Below are 20,891 nucleotides of genomic sequence, written 5' to 3' on the forward strand. Positions count from 1 at the left end.
CTTGAAAAAATTTTTTCTTCATTCATGTTCGAAAATTTATCAATAAATAATTTTGTAAATTAAAAAAATTTCAATAATGAATTACTGTCATTACTCTTTTAAATTTAAATATCTACAAATTTGAAAAAAAAAATGGTTTGGAAGTGAACCATGTTTGGAAAATTTTATTTGTTCTAAAATATAAAATCAAGAAGAAATAACTTGAAAGAAACTTTTTTTTCATTCATGTTCAAAACTTTATCAATAATTAATTTTGTAAATTAAAATAATTTCAATAATGAATTACTGTCATTACTCTTTTAAATTTAAATATCTACAAATTTGAAGAAAAAAAATGGTTTGGAAGTGAACCATGTTTGGAAAATGTTATTTGTTCTAAAATATAAAATCAAAAAGAAATAGCTTGAAAGAAATTTTTTTTTCATTCATGTTCAAAAATTTATCAATAACTAATATTGTAAATTAAAGAAATTTCAATAATGAATTACTGTTATTACTCTTTTAGATTTAAATAACTACAAATTTGAAAAAAAAATTGGTTTGGAAGTGAACCATGTTTGGAAAATTTTATTCGTTCTAAAATATAAAATCGAAAAGAAATAGCTTGAAAAAAAACTTTTTTTTTCATTCATATTCAAAAATTTATCAATAATTAATTTTGTAAATTAAAGAAATTTCAATAATGAATTACTGTTACTACTCTTTGAGATTTAAATAACTACAAAGTTGAAGAAAAAAAATGGTTTGGAAGTGAACCATGTTTGGAAAATTTTATTTGTTCTAAAATATGAAACCAAAAAGAAATAGCTTGAAAAAAAAATTTTTTTCCATTCATATTCAAAAATTTATCAATCATTAATATTGTCAATTAAAGAAATTTCAATAATGAATTACTGTTATTACTCTTTTAGATTTAAATAACTACAAATTTGAAAGAAAAAAAATGGTTTGGAAAATTTTACTTCTTAAGCAAAAAGAGACAAAGGTATGCTGTATTTTATAACCAAAAATTATTAAAATGCTAAACATAATATTTTCACTTATTTTGACCTCCATTAATACAAAATAATGAGAAAAAAAATATTAAAAATATGTTTAATGAAAATTCTTCGTCAAAGGGTTAAATGTTTCGCATATTCCCCATCCATGATATTACATTGCTTTAAAAGAGTTAGTTCCATCCTCTGAAAAGAAAAAGCATGGATGATTTGTATTACGTTAATAGGCAAATTAATTCATTCACAGAACATAAAAATTTCCTGTTACGCTTATAAATGATACCGAACCATTTAAGATTCATTTTAATCACATTCTGCAATGACGGGAAGTTAACCGTAAATAAGCAATTTTTATCCGGCATCCGAAACAGTTAATCACCTTGACAAACATCATAAAGATTCGATAGCGGTATGATTCTACTATTCATCTCGTAAGAGGTCGCCCCCGTCGCCTTGGTGCAGTGGTCACGTGCGGCGGCGCATCGCGAGAAGGATTGATCCGCATGCCGTTCCAACTCTCATTCGAATGGCCGTGTTCGACGAGGAAGATACAACCGCGGGGCGGACGAGGCCTAGGCCCTTCCGCCCCTTCCGGAGTCACGAGGAGTATCTCTACGCGATGAAAGAAGATTTGGCGGAATGGCTACAAGCCCTTTACGACTTACCGGTCACCGCGGACGATTTTATGGAACAATTAGAAACTGGAGTGGTGCTATGCCGGCACGCCAACCGTGTGATAGCCGTTGCGAAACGTCGTGGCCGGATTCTGGACGAAAAGTGCCGGGAAGTGGTGTTCCGGAGTGAGGTGCAACCGGGCACTTTTCACGCCAGAGACAATGTGCATAATTTTATCGCCTGGTGCAGGGGCGCACTCAAGATCAAAGAGTGCCTCCTCTTCGAAACTGACGATTTAGTGATGAGAAAAAACGAAAAGAACGTTGTTTTGTGTATTTTAGAAGTGGCCCGCCGGGGCACCAAATACGGGATGCCCGCTCCCCTTCTTGTTCAGATGGAGCGAGAAATTGATGCTGAAATCGCAGCCCACCGTGATGATACCAATGGAGAGTCCCGAACCCCACCGTCGTCCCTGTCCCTTCGGGGAGATTCGGACGAAGGTGGACACGAAGCGGACGATGATTCTGAATCGGAGCCCTTAGCGACGCCCCGGCAACCTCAGCTGCCCCAGCAACAAATTGTCACCAACGATCTCAGATCACTACACGAACGGGTAAGTTTTCTTCTCTCTTACTTCACTGAAAGCACCTTTTAAAAGGAAGCCCTGGCAATTTTCCCACCCTCCTCTCTTAGTCGCCCCTGAAAGGTAGTCTTTCCGGCGCATGCTCTATCTCGGCAGTGTAAGGACATTTACACTGATCATTCGCTTAAAGTTTGCTCAAAAAATATTTATTTTCACGCGATTATATTATTTTATATGTTTATGAATGTAGTTTCTTTTAACTATTGATATATGTAAAATGTTTCTCATCAGAAACACCTATTAGATACGACTATCAAAATATTACCTGGGTAGCGTACATTTTCAAGGGCAGGGTCAAACAGTGACCTAGAATTTGAAAGGGTTGTTCAGGAAAATCTCCAATATCGTATTAATAAAAATTGTGTTTTAATATTTCTACAATATAATGGAAGTAAATTTTGTTTTAATTATCATTAAGTGTTCAACAAGCTGACGATTACTTATATTTCTCAAGTTTATACAAATTTAAAAAAAGCATATAGTTTCTAGAGGATTTTTTATTTATTTTTTTTAAAAAAAATTTAGGTAATTTTAATTAATTAAAAAAATTTAATTCTTATTATTTAAAAATATTAAATAATTTTTTATTTAAAAAAAAAATATGGATATAACAAAGGGAAAATATTAAAAAAAAAATTAAGCCGCCATCTAGGTGTTTTACACGTCTACTTAATTTAAAATATGACACTACTTAAGTTAGTTTCTCATTTCGCTTTGTTATTTTTGTTAAGCCTGCACCTGTAATATTAATACTATTTACTTCTTTATGAGTAATGAATTACATAGGTAAATTTTATGTTCTTATTTTATGTGAGAATAGAACTTAAATTAAATTACAATTCGAAATAAAAAAAAACAATACTTGATATTCTATATTTATATATTGAAAAAAAATTAAGAATTGATGAAAAACGATTCCGAAAATGTGATTTTATAAAATCATTTGCATTAAAATAAAAGATACTTTTTTCTAGCCTATAAAATACATGCCTTTAATTTTATAAGATAGGTTGGTTTTTTACTTCCCCTTTCGCCTAATAAGAAACTAAAAATTTAAAACTGGCACTAAAAAGATGATCCAATTTTTTTTAAAAAATATTATGTGAATTTTAATTGTTTACTCAAATAATATTTTAATTCATTAAGTTAAGAGGGAAAACTTTAGTTTCTAAATAGTAAAGTATACTATTATTTACAAAATGTAAACAAGTCGAAATATTTCGTTTTTGTTACTTTTTCTTGTTAAAGCAATTTGCAAATTATTTTAATTCATTCACAAGTGATAATAAATCAATATTAAATTTATGCTTTATTGAACAGTTTATATCGAATGTAATTGACTATAATGTCTAGAAGATATTTTGAAATTAATGCATTCTTTTATGATATTTAGTCATTCTAATATATTTTATAAATAGCTTGTACCTCCTCTATGTCTTATTCTTTTTTTTAAGCTATATCTTATTTAGTTATAAATAATTAATTTTAAATAGGAAGCGATTACGAAAATGCATTTTTATAAAATCGTTTGCGACAAATTTAAAAAGACAATATTTCGTTCCAGACTTACGAAGGCTGATTTCACTCTCTCCTTTTCTTTACCAATGAGAAACGTATATTGAAAACTGATAATAAAAAAAAAAAAACGATTTCAGAAAAGCCAGTTAAATCGTTTGTTATAAAAATCTCTTTATGCTTCTCAGTTTCAATTCAATAAATTAAGATATAGAATTATTTTAGATTCTAAATAATTTTATTTCTGTGGTTTACAAATTATAAACGCTTTAGAATCTTAAAGGTTGTTTTAATGGTAGAACTTTCATTTCGATTTCATGAAAAAAAAATTTTTTTTCTTAAACTTGCAACTTCTAAACGTTTTAAAAGATTTTTAGACTCATTTTAAATTTTAAACTGTTCAAAGACAAAACTGTGCTTCCTATGAGTATTTTATGCATTTAACTTCATGATAATGAATTTTATAGTAATTTATTAAATTGTAGTTAATAAAATTAATTTTTACTCTAATAATACCTTTCAATATTTTATTATCAACACTGTATTTCATTAAGTTTTCCAGATATTTCTATAAATATGAGATGACTCATTTTATGAATGAAATTACCATGTAATTCCAGTCCATTGGAAACAACTGCTATTTTTACATATAGTTACCCTTTCATACCTTTTGAAACCGAAATCGATTCGGTGACTATTAATGCGTCATATTAAAACCCCTGTCCTGCAGACGCATTAATGATTCTTTGTCTACCGGACTCGTAGGCGTAGCAGTAGACAGTCTGTCTGCCGGATTTAGATCATGCGTTAGTTAGGCGTCACATCTGCATCTTCTAACCATATCACAGAAAACATGTGGCATTTAATTAACTTCACATTTTACTTTTTTTCTTTAAATATACTATACGAGTTTTACATTTTACACATATTTTATGTGTAAAAAAATAAGTGCTTTTTTGTTTAGTACTTAAAAAGTACTTTATTTTCAAGAATAGTAGGTTTTAGGGGATACTTTTTTTAAAATTTTTGTCTTGTTCGAAATAAAAAAAATGAAATCATGAACGTATTAATAAGTGTGATACTTGTGCGTCGTTAAAATTAAACTAAAGAACGGTAGACGAACTGTAAAAGTAACGTAAAAAGTTCTAATATAAAAAATTGAAAACAACATAAAAAGTTCAAATAATTAATTAAAAGAATTGTCTGAAATGATGCATGAAAGTCAACCATGACCTGATGTTTCGAAATCTGATTTTCGTTAATTATTATTTATTAACAGTTATTTTTATTCATTAATCTTGGGATCTAATGTAGGAATTTCTAATCTGTTCTTTTTTAAATTAAATTAAAAATTAATTTAATTAAAATTAATTAAAAATAATCTAATATAATAAAATTAATTACATTTAGAAAATTTAAGGCTTAAGTAATCCCAATATTCATCTATGACGATTTTGTGTACCATTTTGGAAAAATATGTGTTACCTATAGATCAAGAAATTTATTTTTTACTTTCTTTTTAAAGAGAAAGCCAGTTGAAATTTATTTTTAATTAGAAAGATTTAATGTGAATTTATTCATTTTTATTGTTTTTTCATTGCTTCATAAGTCTTAAAAATACGTTTTATGTTAGGCAGTTGAATTCGCAAGTCTGCAGAGGCTACGTTTTTATAGTTTAAGTCAAGTCTAGTAGTTTTTAAGTTGAAATTGAATAAAATAAGGTGAATAATAATTTTCAAAGAAAAGTTATAAATTGTGATTTATTTCAAATATATTGCTTTTTTACATGAGTAATTTCATAAAAATAACCTTAATATTAAATAAATAATGTATTATTGGTTGGATACAAACCTATTCCAGGTTTTAGAAAATCGTAGTTGGTTAAAAAAATAATCTAACTTACGGAACCCTTGTGACCTTTTCGCGGAACACCATTTGGGATCTGCTGCTTTATTGAGACCATACTTTCTAGAGCTTAAAAGTGGTTATTTAAGTGTCAAGGAACGTACAATTTACCAGATAATGACTAATACATATAACTTATCGATTTTTCTCAATTAGGTTTTTTATAATGAATAAGGATTTTGATGTGTTTATTATTAAAACGGATCATACCTTTTTAGTAACACAACAAATTTAATAAAACAAAGATGAATACATAAGTACAAAAGTAAACATCATTAACACAACATTTCCATTCGAGCACAAACCTTCTCTACCCATCTGAAAAAGTAAGAAAAACAGTTCTTGTTCGTTTTTCCCTCTCGAGGGAAGTTTAATCGTTCTCCCTGTCATAAGTTTTATTTTTCCTTTTTTACAGCTCCGAATCTCACTTTGAATGCTAGTCAAATTTATAATTTGCAGTGCTTGTTAGAAATTAAAAAATTTTGACGTATAGTTGCCACCATTTTTTGTGTTGAGGTAAATTAAATTTTTTCTCAATGCATGGTGTCAAATTGTTTTTAAATTCATTGTTAAAGTTTTTAGTTATTTATTCATTTTTTTGTTTGTTTGCTGGTAATACATATTTTTTATTCGCATTAGAATCAATTTAAAGACTTCATTGCTAAAACGTTTCTTTTAAAAAACAAGCACATTTTTATTTATATATTTCGCATGAATTCTTTTTAAAAAACTTATTTTGTCTATTTCGTATAATTTCGTATAACTGCAGTTCTGTACTCAAAAATGTATTTTGCTTACCTCACCACCAAAAATGGTGACAACTATATAAGAAAACTTTTTACAGTATACGTGTTGGGTTAGCAACTATACAAGAAAACTTTTTATAGTGTACGTAATAAGTTGGTTACCAAGTCCCCGCCAATTTTTCTTTAAAGTTTAGCATTCTACATACCATGATACGTTTAGTACTTTAGTACCATTGTTCTATTTAGATAACTCGAAAGATGATGTTTTGTCCAACACTGTAAAATATTTTGGATCAAATACCCTGATTTTAGTACCTGAGTGCCAGTTTATTTTTAAAAAAACTGATATACCGTAATTTTCATTGTAATAATTTCCATAAAATCTCCAAAGCACTCTAATTACATAAATATATCCGTAAAAATGACGGAACAATATTTTGCGGGAAAATGGAATTTACGGATAATGAATTCAAGGTGCCAGTACTTTATACCGTAATTTGATCCGGTTTTTTTTACACCAAAAGTTTTTACAGTGAACTTTTTAGCCGGAATTCATTCTCTTATATATGAATTATAAAGTAATTAATGTTAAAGAATGTCTTATTAAACACTTAATTACTTATATTAATACATATCCTCACGAAATATATAAATTTCATAAGTGGCTGATTCTGAATTGTATTCGTATAATTACTTTTGGAGTAAAATACATTTTAACTGAAGCTAATGTAGATGTCCATATTTATCTTAAAAATATTTGAACTTATAGACTTATCATTCATGCAAACCATGAGCTGAAAAATTTAATGAACTTTGTGGTGAAAGTCATAAAAGTTTAAATCGTGTCATGAATCATGTTGTGAAAGAAGGCTATAAGTATGAAAAATTTCAAATGTATTTTTTTTTTAGAATTTCAAATAGTTATGTATATGTTTTGGATAATAATTTTCAATTCAAGAAGTGGGTATAAAAAGTGAATTCATTGCGGTTCCCGATTCCAAAATTGTGCTCTTCTGTGTCGTCCCCCTTCCGAAAAAGATTGCACCCCTTTACGCTGTAAAATCAGGGGTCTGTCCGGACATTTTGTGAAAGGTCCGTTTTGGTAAAATTGTGAAAAAATTACTCGTAATTGGTGAATATAAAATAAACGTTAAGTCACTTTCTTTCAACCAGGCTCCACTTTTGTGAATTTGTGCAAATAAGGTCCGTTATTGCAAAAAAAACCTTTTCAAGGAGTTTTTAAATTGTAAAGATATGCAAGATTATGCTCAACACTGTAAAATTATAATTAAAAAAATTAAATTTTAAAAAATAAACAGCAATTGCAGCTACTAAATTAGCGATGCAACATACAAATATTTGGTATTTAGCCTTTACTGCTGAACACAGAATATTATTTTCGGACAAATAAAGGAAGAAGCGTCTGCCGAAGACAAAATTTAGTTCGTTTACATATGTCTTCCTCCCCCCCCCCTTCCTGGGACGGGTTTATTGATTAGCAAAACAATAATGAAGATAAACAAATTTGTGAAGTGTCCGATTAAAGGATAAATTATTGTGAAGAGTCCGTTTTTAAGTTAAAATATTTTGTGAAGGGCCCGTTTTTATGCAAAGATATTTTGTGAAGGGTCCGTTGACTCCTGAAAATATACCGGATCAAATTACTGTAAAAAGTACCTGCACTCAGGTACCGGTATATTTTACCGTAAAATACATTTTACTGGAACATTAAGGAACAAAAAAATCTTAGATACCATATTTTTTACACTACTAATTACTATAAAATTACTGAATTACTTTGATTAAACAAATATTAAAAATTACGTTGTAATATTACGGTTAAAATGGATTTTACGATAAAATGGTTTTTATAGATGATGCAACCTGCTTAGGTTGATCCGAAATTTTTTATAGTCTCCAGCAAAGTGTTATCCCTACTGCTATTTAAAAATGGAACATATTTTTCAATTTGGTATTTATTACAAGCTAGAAATACCAATTCCTTATAAAGCCGAAATTTTACCTACGTCACTTCGGTATACAGAAAGGTATCAAATTACCATAAATAAATTCAATATACTATTTTAGTAAAATACAGCTCGTAGAACATATCGTTTTATTGACAGATTGCGTTTGACTGACGTTTTTCAAAAAAAAATTTTTTTCATTGCCTGAACCAATCTCTTAAACAAACGTCAAAAAACACCTGTTAAACACATCGCAGAAGTTTTATCGACGTCGTATCACGTCCAATTGTTGTTTTAGCTGTTGCATGAGTTAAGACATTTTCATCGCCGAAAAATCCAACGCCATATATTTCGACGTTAATATTATTCAGCTTGGCTCCATTTACCTGATTATTCATGTGAAAAACGACACACAATCCGCCAGATTAAGTCGAAAAAAAGCAAAAACTAAATAAAAAAAAAGAAAGCGTATATCAGTTTTGATAAAACAAAACTCGTGTTACTGATTTATTATCTTTTTTTCGTGTTTTTCCTTGTTTTACAAATTCTTTATATCTACCGTAACTGTTTCTGTCAAAACATAGTTTATTGTTTACAATTTACTGATTTCTTATATTTATACAATGGTACCTTATTAACAATTTTTTCCGATGTTTATAATTGGTGATTTTACTATTAAATGAATACATGACTCCTATAGCTACCGCAATTATCAGAGCGATTATTTTAAACTTTTGTTTTTATTCTAATTAGTTAACAGAGTATGATTTGTCATTTAATAAATCAACATCATATTAATTTTCACGATGTTTATATACCCTAAAAAAAGTTTTATTTAAAAAGAAAAAGAAAACTTCTTCAAGTTTTTTTAATGTTTCTAAGATTTTATTAAGTGCACTGTAAAAAATTACGGATCAAATAACGGTATAAAGTATCTGCACTTTAGTTTCATCATCCGTGAAATCTGTTTTACCGGAAAATATTATACCGTAATGTTTAATATTTGTTTAATTAGAATGATTCAGTGATTTTACGGTAATTATTACCGTAAAAATAAGGGTATATCAGATTTTTTTTGATCCACTACATGTTCCAGTAAAAAATGGTGCGTAAAAGGCATTTTTACCGTAAAATATTATACCATAATTCTCACAAAAACTTTTTTAATGAGAGTGATTCAGTGATTTTGCGATAGGTTTTACTGTTAAAATTACCGTATATCAGATTTTTTATTCCGTAACATGTTACATTAAAACTGGATTTGACGGTAAAAAGTAATGGCACCCTGTGTGCCTGCACATTTTACCGTAATTTAATCTGGAATTTTGTACCATGTAGAAAAAGATCTGTATTAGAAGATAATAAGCTAAAAATAAAACTCACAGTAGTAGTAAACAAAAGTAGCTCACTTTTAATTATAGAATAGCTATCTTAATTTGTATACAGTTGATAATTTTCTTTATAAAAAAGCACGTTATTTGTAAATGCGTTTATAATACCCATACATGGCCATTATTGTGATTAAAGCATAAATACTTAGATTTATTATTATTTCACTATGTATAGGCTATTAGACAAAGAGAACTTTCTGCAAATTTGTAAAGATTTTGTTTTAAACAATGTCGAAAAAATGTATTTTTCTTTAGACCTTTTATGATTATTGTAGATTTATATTGCAATAAAATTTGCTATTGAACAATTGATAGATCTTACTAATAAAAGAGGCAACTATCATTTTGTGTCATTAAAAACATAAAATTAAAGATTACGCATTGTATTTTTCTAGTTTTCTTTTTAACTGTCAACCGTAACTTTTTAAAGTATCCATTGAATATGATGACATTAATAATATCAATGACAAAGAAAAATAAACTGTTTACAATTTTTTTTTGTTGTAAAATATCTTTATAACACTGATATAAATATTGATATGAGAAAAAAAACATAAATAGCTACTTAATATGAGTTTTTAGATAAACTTTATGTTTGAAAAAGAATAATTTTAGAGCCGTGGCTGAACATTAAATTATGTTTTATATTGAAGATTATATTCAATTGGAAGGTCATGGTTGTTTACTATTATAAATCAAACTTTTATAAGTTTTAATGTCGATGATAATTGTGTCTTGCATCTGAAATGCAGCTTCGTGTTTAAACCATAATTTTAAAAAGCATATTTATTAAATTTTTCGCTAATTATATTAAAATTGAACTAGTTTTATGTACTTACCAATTATAATGTCAGAAAGCACATTCATAAATAAATACATACATTTTTTATCTTTCTTGTGAAGGACAGTGTTTTGTTTTTAAATTTTAATATTAAAACGCGTGCAGTTTTCGAAAGAAAATTCTGAAGTTTTCATGTTTTGTACTAGGTTTTGGCATTTTCTTAATTTACTGCAATGGCAACTCTAGGAAAATATTTAAGAATTCATGAAGTTGCTTTATCTGAAAAAATATTCTTTTAGCGTTAAATTTACGGAAGCTAGGAAATTCATAACGGCTCATGCTCTTGTCATGATGGAAGGAACGAAATCGTCTGCCGAATGAAAAATGCAATATTTATTCACTGTTCCACTGCTCTCATGACGCATTAAAACGATAAAAGTGGCAGACGAACTATTTTTTAGAATATTTCGGAAACTAAAATTGGATTATGTTACAAAACGTCTTATAAATGTAATTTTAAAAAAAAATTCCGTGGTGCTTTAGAGCTTAGCTTATGAGCTTTTTTATATATTAGTTTTCCGTCCTATCATATATGCTGCTGTTTTTATTTTATAAAAGAAAATGCTCTTCTGTTATATTTTGCGTTGCCAGTTTTATTCTTTGAAATCGTTGGAATCGGTTTCTTATATTGAAAACATTCTCTTTACTAACCGTTTTAATTATAATTGTTACATTTTTTTGCTGAATAGCAACTTAAATTCTTTGTAGTCAACGTTCTAAATTGTTCTTTTTGAAAATATGTAAGTAATATCGTAAGAGATAATAATTTAGTTAATATTTTGTATATTAATATTTTTGATATTTTTCGAAAAGGCTGTTAAGGGTAGTTCTTTCGTTTTTTAATATTTTTCGAAAAGGCTGTAAAGAGTAGTTTTTTTCCTTCTCTGATCAGCCATTCAAATTAAAGACTTCGTACTTATGTCAAAGATGAAAACAAGAAGGGACATATCGTCCATGAAGATTATGAAAGGTACACCTAAACGCGACAAGCTTCCTGTTTGCTAAATTTATTGTCTTCGACACGAAGTTAACTCTCTAGAGTTTCGCAAAACAAATAAGCAAATACATGAATGTAATTTGTACGGTTGTTTTGTTATCTTATCGAAAGAGAGAAAAACTGAGTAATTCTCTTGCCATTGGCGATTAACAGAATCACTTCCTATCAGAATTGTTGTTTATTAGTTGTATACAAAGGTTGATCCGGATATCCGAATAGCCAATTAATCTGTCAACTGTGATTTAACTGCTTTTTACCTGGGAGTAATATTTCTTCACTAAATAGCTTAATTTTTTCCTCAATATTTCAAAACTCTGTTTTCTATGACAGCGTTATTTACGTTAAAATAATTAGTCTTGGTTATCCCTATTTAGTTTAAAAATTTTAGAATTTATAAACTATAAATTGTGAAACTTTGTAACCTAAAAAATATACTCATGCGAAAAAATTGTTTATTGGAGAATGCGTTTATTAGAGGGGGAAAATCAAACTTACTCAGCAAACGGTTTTGTAAATGAGGTATTTTAAAAATCGTTTTCTAATTTTTATGTAATATCTATGAAATACAATAAGAAAGGAATTTTTTTTAATATTAAATTTGAATAAATAGCAAGAGGTATGTCACATGCCTTTACAGAACCATACAAAAATTCCATTTTTGAGACAAAACTCAGTAGAATTGAACATACCGTATGTGGAATTCTACTGAGTTTTGTCTCAAAATTGAAAACGATAAAAAATTTAAAATTATAATGTTTTCTGGCTGTTAAAGAAAAATCTAATATTTTCCGGTCCATAAGAAAATAACCATTTTTATTTAGTTTTCTCATAAACTACTTTATAAATTTTAGAAAACTTAAAATTAGAGGAAGGTTTATAATAATATCCTAGATATCTTAAATAGATGAGGAGTCCAAAATTGCTAAGACTTGATAAACGCCAAGATCAACCTCCAATCCATTTAATTTCTTTCTAAGAAATTCGAAGGAAAAGAAAAGAATTCTTTATGAGTTTTGTTGCCCTCAAACACGTATATTTAAAGTCAAGGCCCCTTATTTTCACCACCACCCTCATCCCTATCTGCGCATGTGTATCTAGAACATTTCACCGAAACGTCGTCGATCGAAGAATATCCCTTTCCTCCGTGAGAAGAATTCCAAAGATCTTTTTTACGATATTCCAAAAGATTCTCGCGTGCCACATTCATCTGGCGACGACTTGGAGGGAGATCGACGCGGACGATAGTGTTCTTTAATTTTCATATCCGTTTTTGGCTTACTCAATACCCAATCCTTCCATTCTGATGAGAGAAAATTGGGGGAATAACACCCGGCTTTGGCCTGGTAACTTTCGTCCTTTCCCCAAGGTCGTTTCCCAAAAGAACATTCCACACAAATGAATAACTATCAGACACGGTTGACGAACAAAAAAAGACATTGTCTTCGATTTTGATTGGCATAGTAACGAAATTGGACAGGAAAGAAGTTACCGGTACAGGGGAATTTATGATTTGTTTTCAACATCTTCCCACTGGTTTGTTGACCATCTTAGCAATTTCGAATAAATGCTGCGATTATCGATTTCGTATTCGTTCCCACTAGTTTATTCGTTCAAACGTGAAGAGCCCTCCTGAGCATTAATTAAATTCAAATTTGGAATTCTGAGATAAGTCATGGAGATTAAATAGAGTTGTGTTGTTTTTTTCTGCTGCGTTATTGGATTTTTAACTGTTGTAATTGCGTTATTAAATTTGATCGACCGGAAAGTTTATTTGCATTGAAAATAAACTTTCCATTTCGCGTTATGAGACATTTAATAATTTATAGTTCACTGGTGCGTAGAATTCTTATCTTTCAGTAGTTTTGATAGTTAAAATTTTTTTTTCTTTCTAAATTATGAACTTTCTCGCTTTCATGTTGTTTTGATAACATTTTCATGCTTGTCAAGCTTACTACATTACGAATGCCGAATCAATTTTTGGAAATTGTTCGGTCTAGGGATAGCTTAGTGCTAGTTTTTTTGTGAAAATTATATAGTGTACTGTATTTTAACAATAAAGATTGTTTTATTTCCATGACAATCATAGTTAGTAAATTGCGCACATTTTACCTAAAGAATTGAGCGATTATGCGCTCATTTAATTCAGTGGACTGTATTTAACCAATAAACAATGTTTTATTTCCATGGCAATTATAGTTAGTAAATTGCGCACTCGTTTACCAAGAGAAGTGTGCGATCATACGCTCATTTAATTCAGTGGACTGTATTTAACCAATAAACAATGTTTTATTTCCATGGCAATTATAGTTAGTAAATTGCGCACTCGTTTACCAAGAGAAGTGTGCGATCATACGCTCATTTAATTCAGTGGACTGTATTTAACCAATAAACAATGTTTTATTTCCATGGCAATTATAGTTAGTAAATTGCGCACTCGTTTACCAAGAGAAGTGTGCGATCATACGCTCATTTAATTCAGTGGACTGTATTTAACCAATAAACAATGTTTTATTTCCATGGCAATTATAGTTAGTAAATTGCGCACTCGTTTACCAAGAGAAGTGTGCGATCATACGCTCATTTAATTCAGTGGACTGTATTTAACCAATAAACAATGTTTTATTTCCATGGCAATTATAGTTAGTAAATTGCGCACTCGTTTACCAAGAGAAGTGTGCGATCATACGCTCATTTAATTCAGTGGACTGTATTTAACCAATAAACAATGTTTTATTTCCATGGCAATTATAGTTAGTAAATTGCGCACTCGTTTACCAAGAGAAGTGTGCGATCATACGCTCATTTAATTCAGTGGACTGTATTTAACCAATAAACAATGTTTTATTTCCATGGCAATTATAGTTAGTAAATTGCGCACTCGTTTACCAAGAGAAGTGTGCGATCATACGCTCATTTAATTCAGTGGACTGTATTTAACCAATAAACAATGTTTTATTTCCATGGCAATTATAGTTAGTAAATTGCGCACTCGTTTACCAAGAGAAGTGTGCGATCATACGCTCATTTAATTCAGTGGACTGTATTTAACCAATAAACAATGTTTTATTTCCATGGCAATTATAGTTAGTAAATTGCGCACTCGTTTACCAAGAGAAGTGTGCGATCATACGCTCATTTAATTCAGTGGACTGTATTTAACCAATAAACAATGTTTTATTTCCATGGCAATTATAGTTAGTAAATTGCGCACTCGTTTACCAAGAGAAGTGTGCGATCATACGCTCATTTAATTCAGTGGACTGTATTTAACCAATAAACAATGTTTTATTTCCATGGCAATTATAGTTAGTAAATTGCGCACTCGTTTACCAAGAGAAGTGTGCGATCATACGCTCATTTAATTCAGTGGACTGTATTTAACCAATAAACAATGTTTTATTTCCATGGCAATTATAGTTAGTAAATTGCGCACTCGTTTACCAAGAGAAGTGTGCGATCATACGCTCATTTAATTCAGTGGACTGTATTTAACCAATAAACAATGTTTTATTTCCATGGCAATTATAGTTAGTAAATTGCGCACTCGTTTACCAAGAGAAGTGTGCGATCATACGCTCATTTAATTCAGTGGACTGTATTTAACCAATAAACAATGTTTTATTTCCAATAATACCACAATGATAACACAAATAAAAATGGTTAACGTAAAAATTCATAGGCGTTTGGCGCGAAACCATTTCCTTTAACAGTCAGTTGTCACCCAACAGAGATATCGATATTTTCTGACGATATATCGTGTTATTAAAATTCTGTTAACGCCCAGCACTAGTGTGAATCCTATTATTGGCAAAACAATCAGGTCATATGTTTTCATGACGTCTATTTGTCTGTAGAACTGACTTGTTAGAAACAAAACCATTATGTTCTAATTGAGATAAAAACACATATTTTTAGCTATTTGAATAATGATTAATTTCCATATTTTATAATTGATGATAAAAGTTCGTGAGTTTCAAGCATCCCACACAGAGAAAAAAATTCCGGTAAATTTACCGAACTGTATGGTAATGACTAGAGCCCGGATTTTGATGACCTAAAAATTCTCAACTAATGCCCTTAAAAAGTGCATAAAATGCCCTTAAAAAGGGTAAAAAATGCCCTTAAAAATGCAAAAATTGCACAAAAAATGCCTTAAATAAAGTAAAAATATTGAATTAAAAAAATGTTTTGCTCTTTAAAATTATTATTAGTCATTTAAAAAACATAAAACAATGCAATACTTGTTCTACGCTCATTAAAGTTAGAAAAATATGTTTTATATCCTAAAATAACAAAAAAAGGAAAATATATTGACACCAAAATATTTTTATTTTGTATAGAAACTTTAATGGATATAACAACTTCCATCTCATAATATTACTAAATATCAGAATTTTATTGGATTATTAAATGTTTTTCGATAATTTGAAATGTAAACGAGCGTCTCTTGTCTGAAAGTAAATTTTCATTCCTGCAGAAGCTTCTTTCAACGTCTACTGATGTTATAGGCGTGTACTTGGAAAAGACGGTCTCACTTACTGACAATTCTTCTTCAATTTGAAAAGATTTTGCTTCACCTGTTATAGATTCTTATCTTGTAGATTTTCTTCATTGTTTGGAAGCCAGTGTAATAATGAAAATTGATAAAAAATAATAAAAATTGGAAAAATTAGCAAAAAACTTTAAAAAATGCATTAAAATGCAAAATACGCCCAAAAATTTAAGGAAAAATGCCCTATAAATCTAAAAAAATGCTCTAAAAGACAAAAAATGTCCAAAAATGCAAAAAAATGCAAATGTCATCAAAATCCGGGCCTTAGCTAATGACATTTCTGTTTAAACATACTCCCATAATTCTGGTTAGCAAAGCCAAAATATACTGTATTTAATCCATTTATTTGATAATTTTTCTATTCATATGGTAATAATTTGCCGAGTTAGTCTGGTTTTCTAAATTATAGTTCTTATTTCCAAACGTTTTGTGAAAAATACAAAACTAAAAAAGTAAATTAAGCCGAATAAATGGTTTGAATGCCATACTCTAAAATATGATAACCACAATTTACCAAATTTTATCACATTTTATAAAACCATATTTTATTGTTGATTTGGCAAAAACTACCGAGATTTTTGGTGTTCCCACAGAGCTAAAAACGCGGTAAATTTTACTGTATCCTGATAGTTTTGATAGTTATTCAAAGCATTCTGAATATCGATATTTATATTAAGAACGAGATATTCTCTACAAAATATATAATAAATAGATCATTATTACAGTTAAATAATTTCCGCATAAACCACATTAATTTAAAAATAAAGAAAAACCACTTGCTTTCGTGAAACAATAGGAAGAATAATTTTAATCTACATATTTAATTTATGAAATTAGATCAAATAAATTTGCATACACTTATCTAGCAATGAATTAAATCCAAATGAATATAAAATAGAGTCATCCAATGCTGACTCCACGTTTAACTACCGAAAGTAAATTTTCCGCCCTATTTCGAATTTGGAAGGGTCATTAGTGTTCGATTTTATTGATCTTGTTTCAGTACTATATTAAAATCAATGACCTCAAAATTCGGTCCCTTATTGATAACTGAAAACAATGAATTCTTTTCTCTTGAGAGATCGAAGGTTACATTACCTTATGTGCTCTTGTTATCCTTATTTCATGACTTTTCTTTTGTTATCATTATTCTTTTAAAAGTATTTTTAAATTATCTGTTTATAGATAGAAATGCACAGGAGGCTGAATTGTTAAATCATTTTTGTGTTAGGCTAGCTGCTAAATATGTTTAATATGAAATTTGTTAACAGAATTATGAAATTCCTAATGCTGTAAAATCTCATTTATTTGAAGTCCATTTATCAGTATTGTGAAATGAAAAGAATATTCAAACTAAATCCCAACAATATGTTCGATTTTTTTTTTTACTTTCATACATGAACATTACAGTTAATTTATTGTTAGATAAACTTTTGTGTTACGAAATATTATAAAAACCATTAATTTTTTCCCATTTTAATAATTTTTTTCAATAAATCTCTTTTTTGATAAAAAAAAAGAAGATATTTTTTGATTGTTGTAACTTGTTGATTTTATTATTGTAACTAGTCAATTCTTTACTTAAAAGTATTTTCCAAAACCAATTGTTAAATAACATGTAATTTATTTCACGAAAGTTTACTGGTGCTTTTCAAGATGAAAATATGTTACTAACAAATGAACAGTTTTTTTTTTTAGATTTTCTCCTGAACTAAAAATGTCAAACTGATAAACTTTTAAACATTATCTGTAGCAAAAAAAGTTTGAATTATCAATTTTCATTACGTAGAACTTAATTGATAAAAATAATTTAATAATAGTTAATATAATGAATTCTATAATAATTAAAATAGGCCAACTGGCTTGAGTAGTGGTCAGGGAACTGGCCTCGCATTACAAATATTCTAAGTTTGAATCCCGGGCATGGCATATGGATGTTCTTTCCTTCTCTATAGTATCTGTCCTTACTATGGGAGCAACGTTGGTCTACCTAATATGGTGCCACTGAAAGAGTGGTCAACAAATCTACCCTTCAGATGCCTGTATGACCAAAGATCATTCTCTAAGTGGGCAATGGAAAAAAAATTTCAAAATTAAATCATTTTTATACACCGAACACGGAGAAGAAAATTCTGATTTATTTGCGGCTAGTAATGGAGTTTCTGCTTTTTATTTTATTTATTTATTTTTTTTTAAATGAAGGAGAAAAATAACAGTTTTTGTTTATAAAACCAAAATATACGGTATGTAAACCATTCATTTGATAATTTTTCCTCTCACATGGTAACTGTTCGCCGGAAATTCTGGTTTTCAAAATTATAATTCCAGAAATACAAAACCGAAAAGTGAAAACTGAATAAATGTTTTAAATGCCACGTTCTAACATATCATGATAAACTTACCAAATTTTACCACACTGTAAAAAATTACGGTATGAAGTACCCGTGCTTTAGGCCGTAAAATCCATTTTTACCGTAAAATATTATACCGTAATTTTTACAGTAATATTTTTTTAATTAGAATGTTTCGGTGATTTTAATTACTGTAAAAATTACGGTGTATCAGATTTTTTGTTCCTTAATATGTCCCGTTAAAAATGAACTGTACTCAGGCTGCCAGTACTACCAAATTTTATCACATATTTCAAAAACCATATTCGCTAAAAATTACCGAGCTATTTTGGTGTTTCCATAGAGCCAGAAACACGGTACATTTTATACGGTACATATACACGGTACATTTTACACGGTACATATTCTGGCAATTTTTACCGTAATTTTTTTCTCCATGTAGTTAATTTTTTCTCTCTAAACCAATAGTTTGAAAAAATGTAATGTTTCAGGTGCTTATCAGCATGAAGAAATATTTGACTAGCAAATATCCGGAAGAAACTTCTTTTTAATAGAATATCGCATATGCTAAAAATGTCCATTATTTATCTCGCCATGTTCCGCGCCAGTGATAACCTTTCAGACACCCATTCGTTGTGAAGTTTAAAAAAAAGTTTTAGTGCTGAACTATTTGAGAGACGATGCAAATCTGCAGGTCAGTAAGGATTTCGAACAATTAAGGCTATCCATGGAGCTATTTAGCCAAAACTAATTCATTTAATCCCGTCTCTTTGTTTGGGATTTAACAAATATTGAAGTGGATGTCTAATTTTTCCCGACTTGTTAGACCGTATCTAAAATGGTGGGGTTTTTAGCATCATAACGGTCTCTAAAAAGTGTGTTTTAGCCATTACGCTTTAAATGAGGATATCCTTTTAAAGAGGTGAGCGGTTGTTTATTCGCTTTTTTTAAAGCAGAAAAATTTTATTTTCTAAATGAATAAAAAATTGTTATAATAACAGGGTACGGAGAGTTTTTAAAAAATGTTTAAAGATGCTTATTTTCGATTTTCGTGTTTTTGAAAAGCCCTTTAAGATGTTTTTTTTCCATTGGGTGTTTTTAGAAATGGGCTTAATTTTCTTTTTTCCAAAATGATATTTTTTTTTCACCCTGTTAATTTTTGCTACGAATTTTGCAAAAAGACGCAGTTCATATTGTTCTATTCAACGTTTTCACAATTGATTCAACCCCAATCTAATTCGGCGTATTGTCAGTCTGTAGCGTATGAAAACGTCATTCGTTTTACATAATTCAAAATTTCATGATTTTTGACAATTGTCAAAAACATTGCCAGAAGTTTTTTTTTGTCATAACGGTTAAAACCCGATAAAACCGTCAATTGTCAAAAACTTTCCAACCCTGCCTACCTATTATATTTTTTAAAGTGCTTAAAAATATTTTTTAAATGCTTGAAAAGTCTTGAAAAGGTGCTTATTTTTTGTTGAATAATTTGGCTACGCACCCCGAATAATCACCTTTTCTTCTAAACATTTTAAATGGGGATACTACTTAATCCTTTTACTACAAGTTAAAAAGATGTAACTTGGCCCCATAAAATACACTGATTTTAGTACTTATTCGAATAATAAATATGAAAACATTATTACTGTCTGTCTAATCAGAGAAATCCTCCCGCCACAAAGTTTAGGACAGTCTGTTGATCTGGAAACAATGAAACGCATATTTAAATAAGCGAGAGGCACTTGATGCCTCTCTCCCTAACCCGAGTAAATATTTACCCCACATTTCAATTTGAAATTCTTCAAACTCGTGATTATAGTCACTGATTGTGCTCTTGACAACTGGCGAGATGAGTTCTTCAGTTGGACAAAATAAAAAGTGACCATCTTCAGCTTTAATGCCGACGTCTATGAAAGTGCCACAAAACTTTTTCATCTTCTCATTGCATTTTGTCCCATTCCTTGCATAAAATTTTTGTTTATGGAGCCCGAGTGTTATGAAGTTTAGTCTGAACTATTTTTTGCATGTTGAATTAAATTGACTATCTCGTTAAATTTATGTCTGGTGAATAAAGAGGCCTTCTGGCTTTCTTTCGCAGGCCATAATTCTCGATTTCTCTTACCTCTGCGTGCAGTAGAAGAATACTGTTCGTTTCCAATATACACTGGTTATCATAAATTAAGGAAAAATCACAAAAATAGCGATAACTCTTTCAAAAGTAAGCCAAACCGTGCAAAATTTGCATATGTTGTCCACTAAGAGTAGCTGAGTAAAATTGCAATATGCAAATTAGTGGCGCTGCACTCGGCTTACGTCATCTGCCTGGAGCATAAAAGTCCAAGTTTGAGAGAAAGCACACAAATTTTACTG

General features: G+C 29.5%; 1 protein-coding gene across 1 annotated transcript in view; it reads left to right on the plus strand.

Moving 5' to 3' along the window:
- The first annotated feature begins 1,461 nt into the window (after positions 1-1,461).
- LOC107440775 (GAS2-like protein pickled eggs) overlaps positions 1,462-20,891 on the plus strand; it is an 84,444-nt gene continuing 65,014 nt past the window's right edge. Inside the window, exon 1 of the mRNA XM_016053806.4 lies at positions 1,462-2,226. Coding sequence (XP_015909292.1) covers positions 1,525-2,226 — 702 coding nt within the window. The 5' untranslated portion in view covers positions 1,462-1,524. The remainder of the gene's footprint in view (positions 2,227-20,891) is intronic.

Source organism: Parasteatoda tepidariorum, chromosome 3 (genome assembly GCF_043381705.1).
Source record: "Parasteatoda tepidariorum isolate YZ-2023 chromosome 3, CAS_Ptep_4.0, whole genome shotgun sequence".
Taxonomy (NCBI): Eukaryota; Metazoa; Arthropoda; class Arachnida; order Araneae; family Theridiidae; genus Parasteatoda; species Parasteatoda tepidariorum.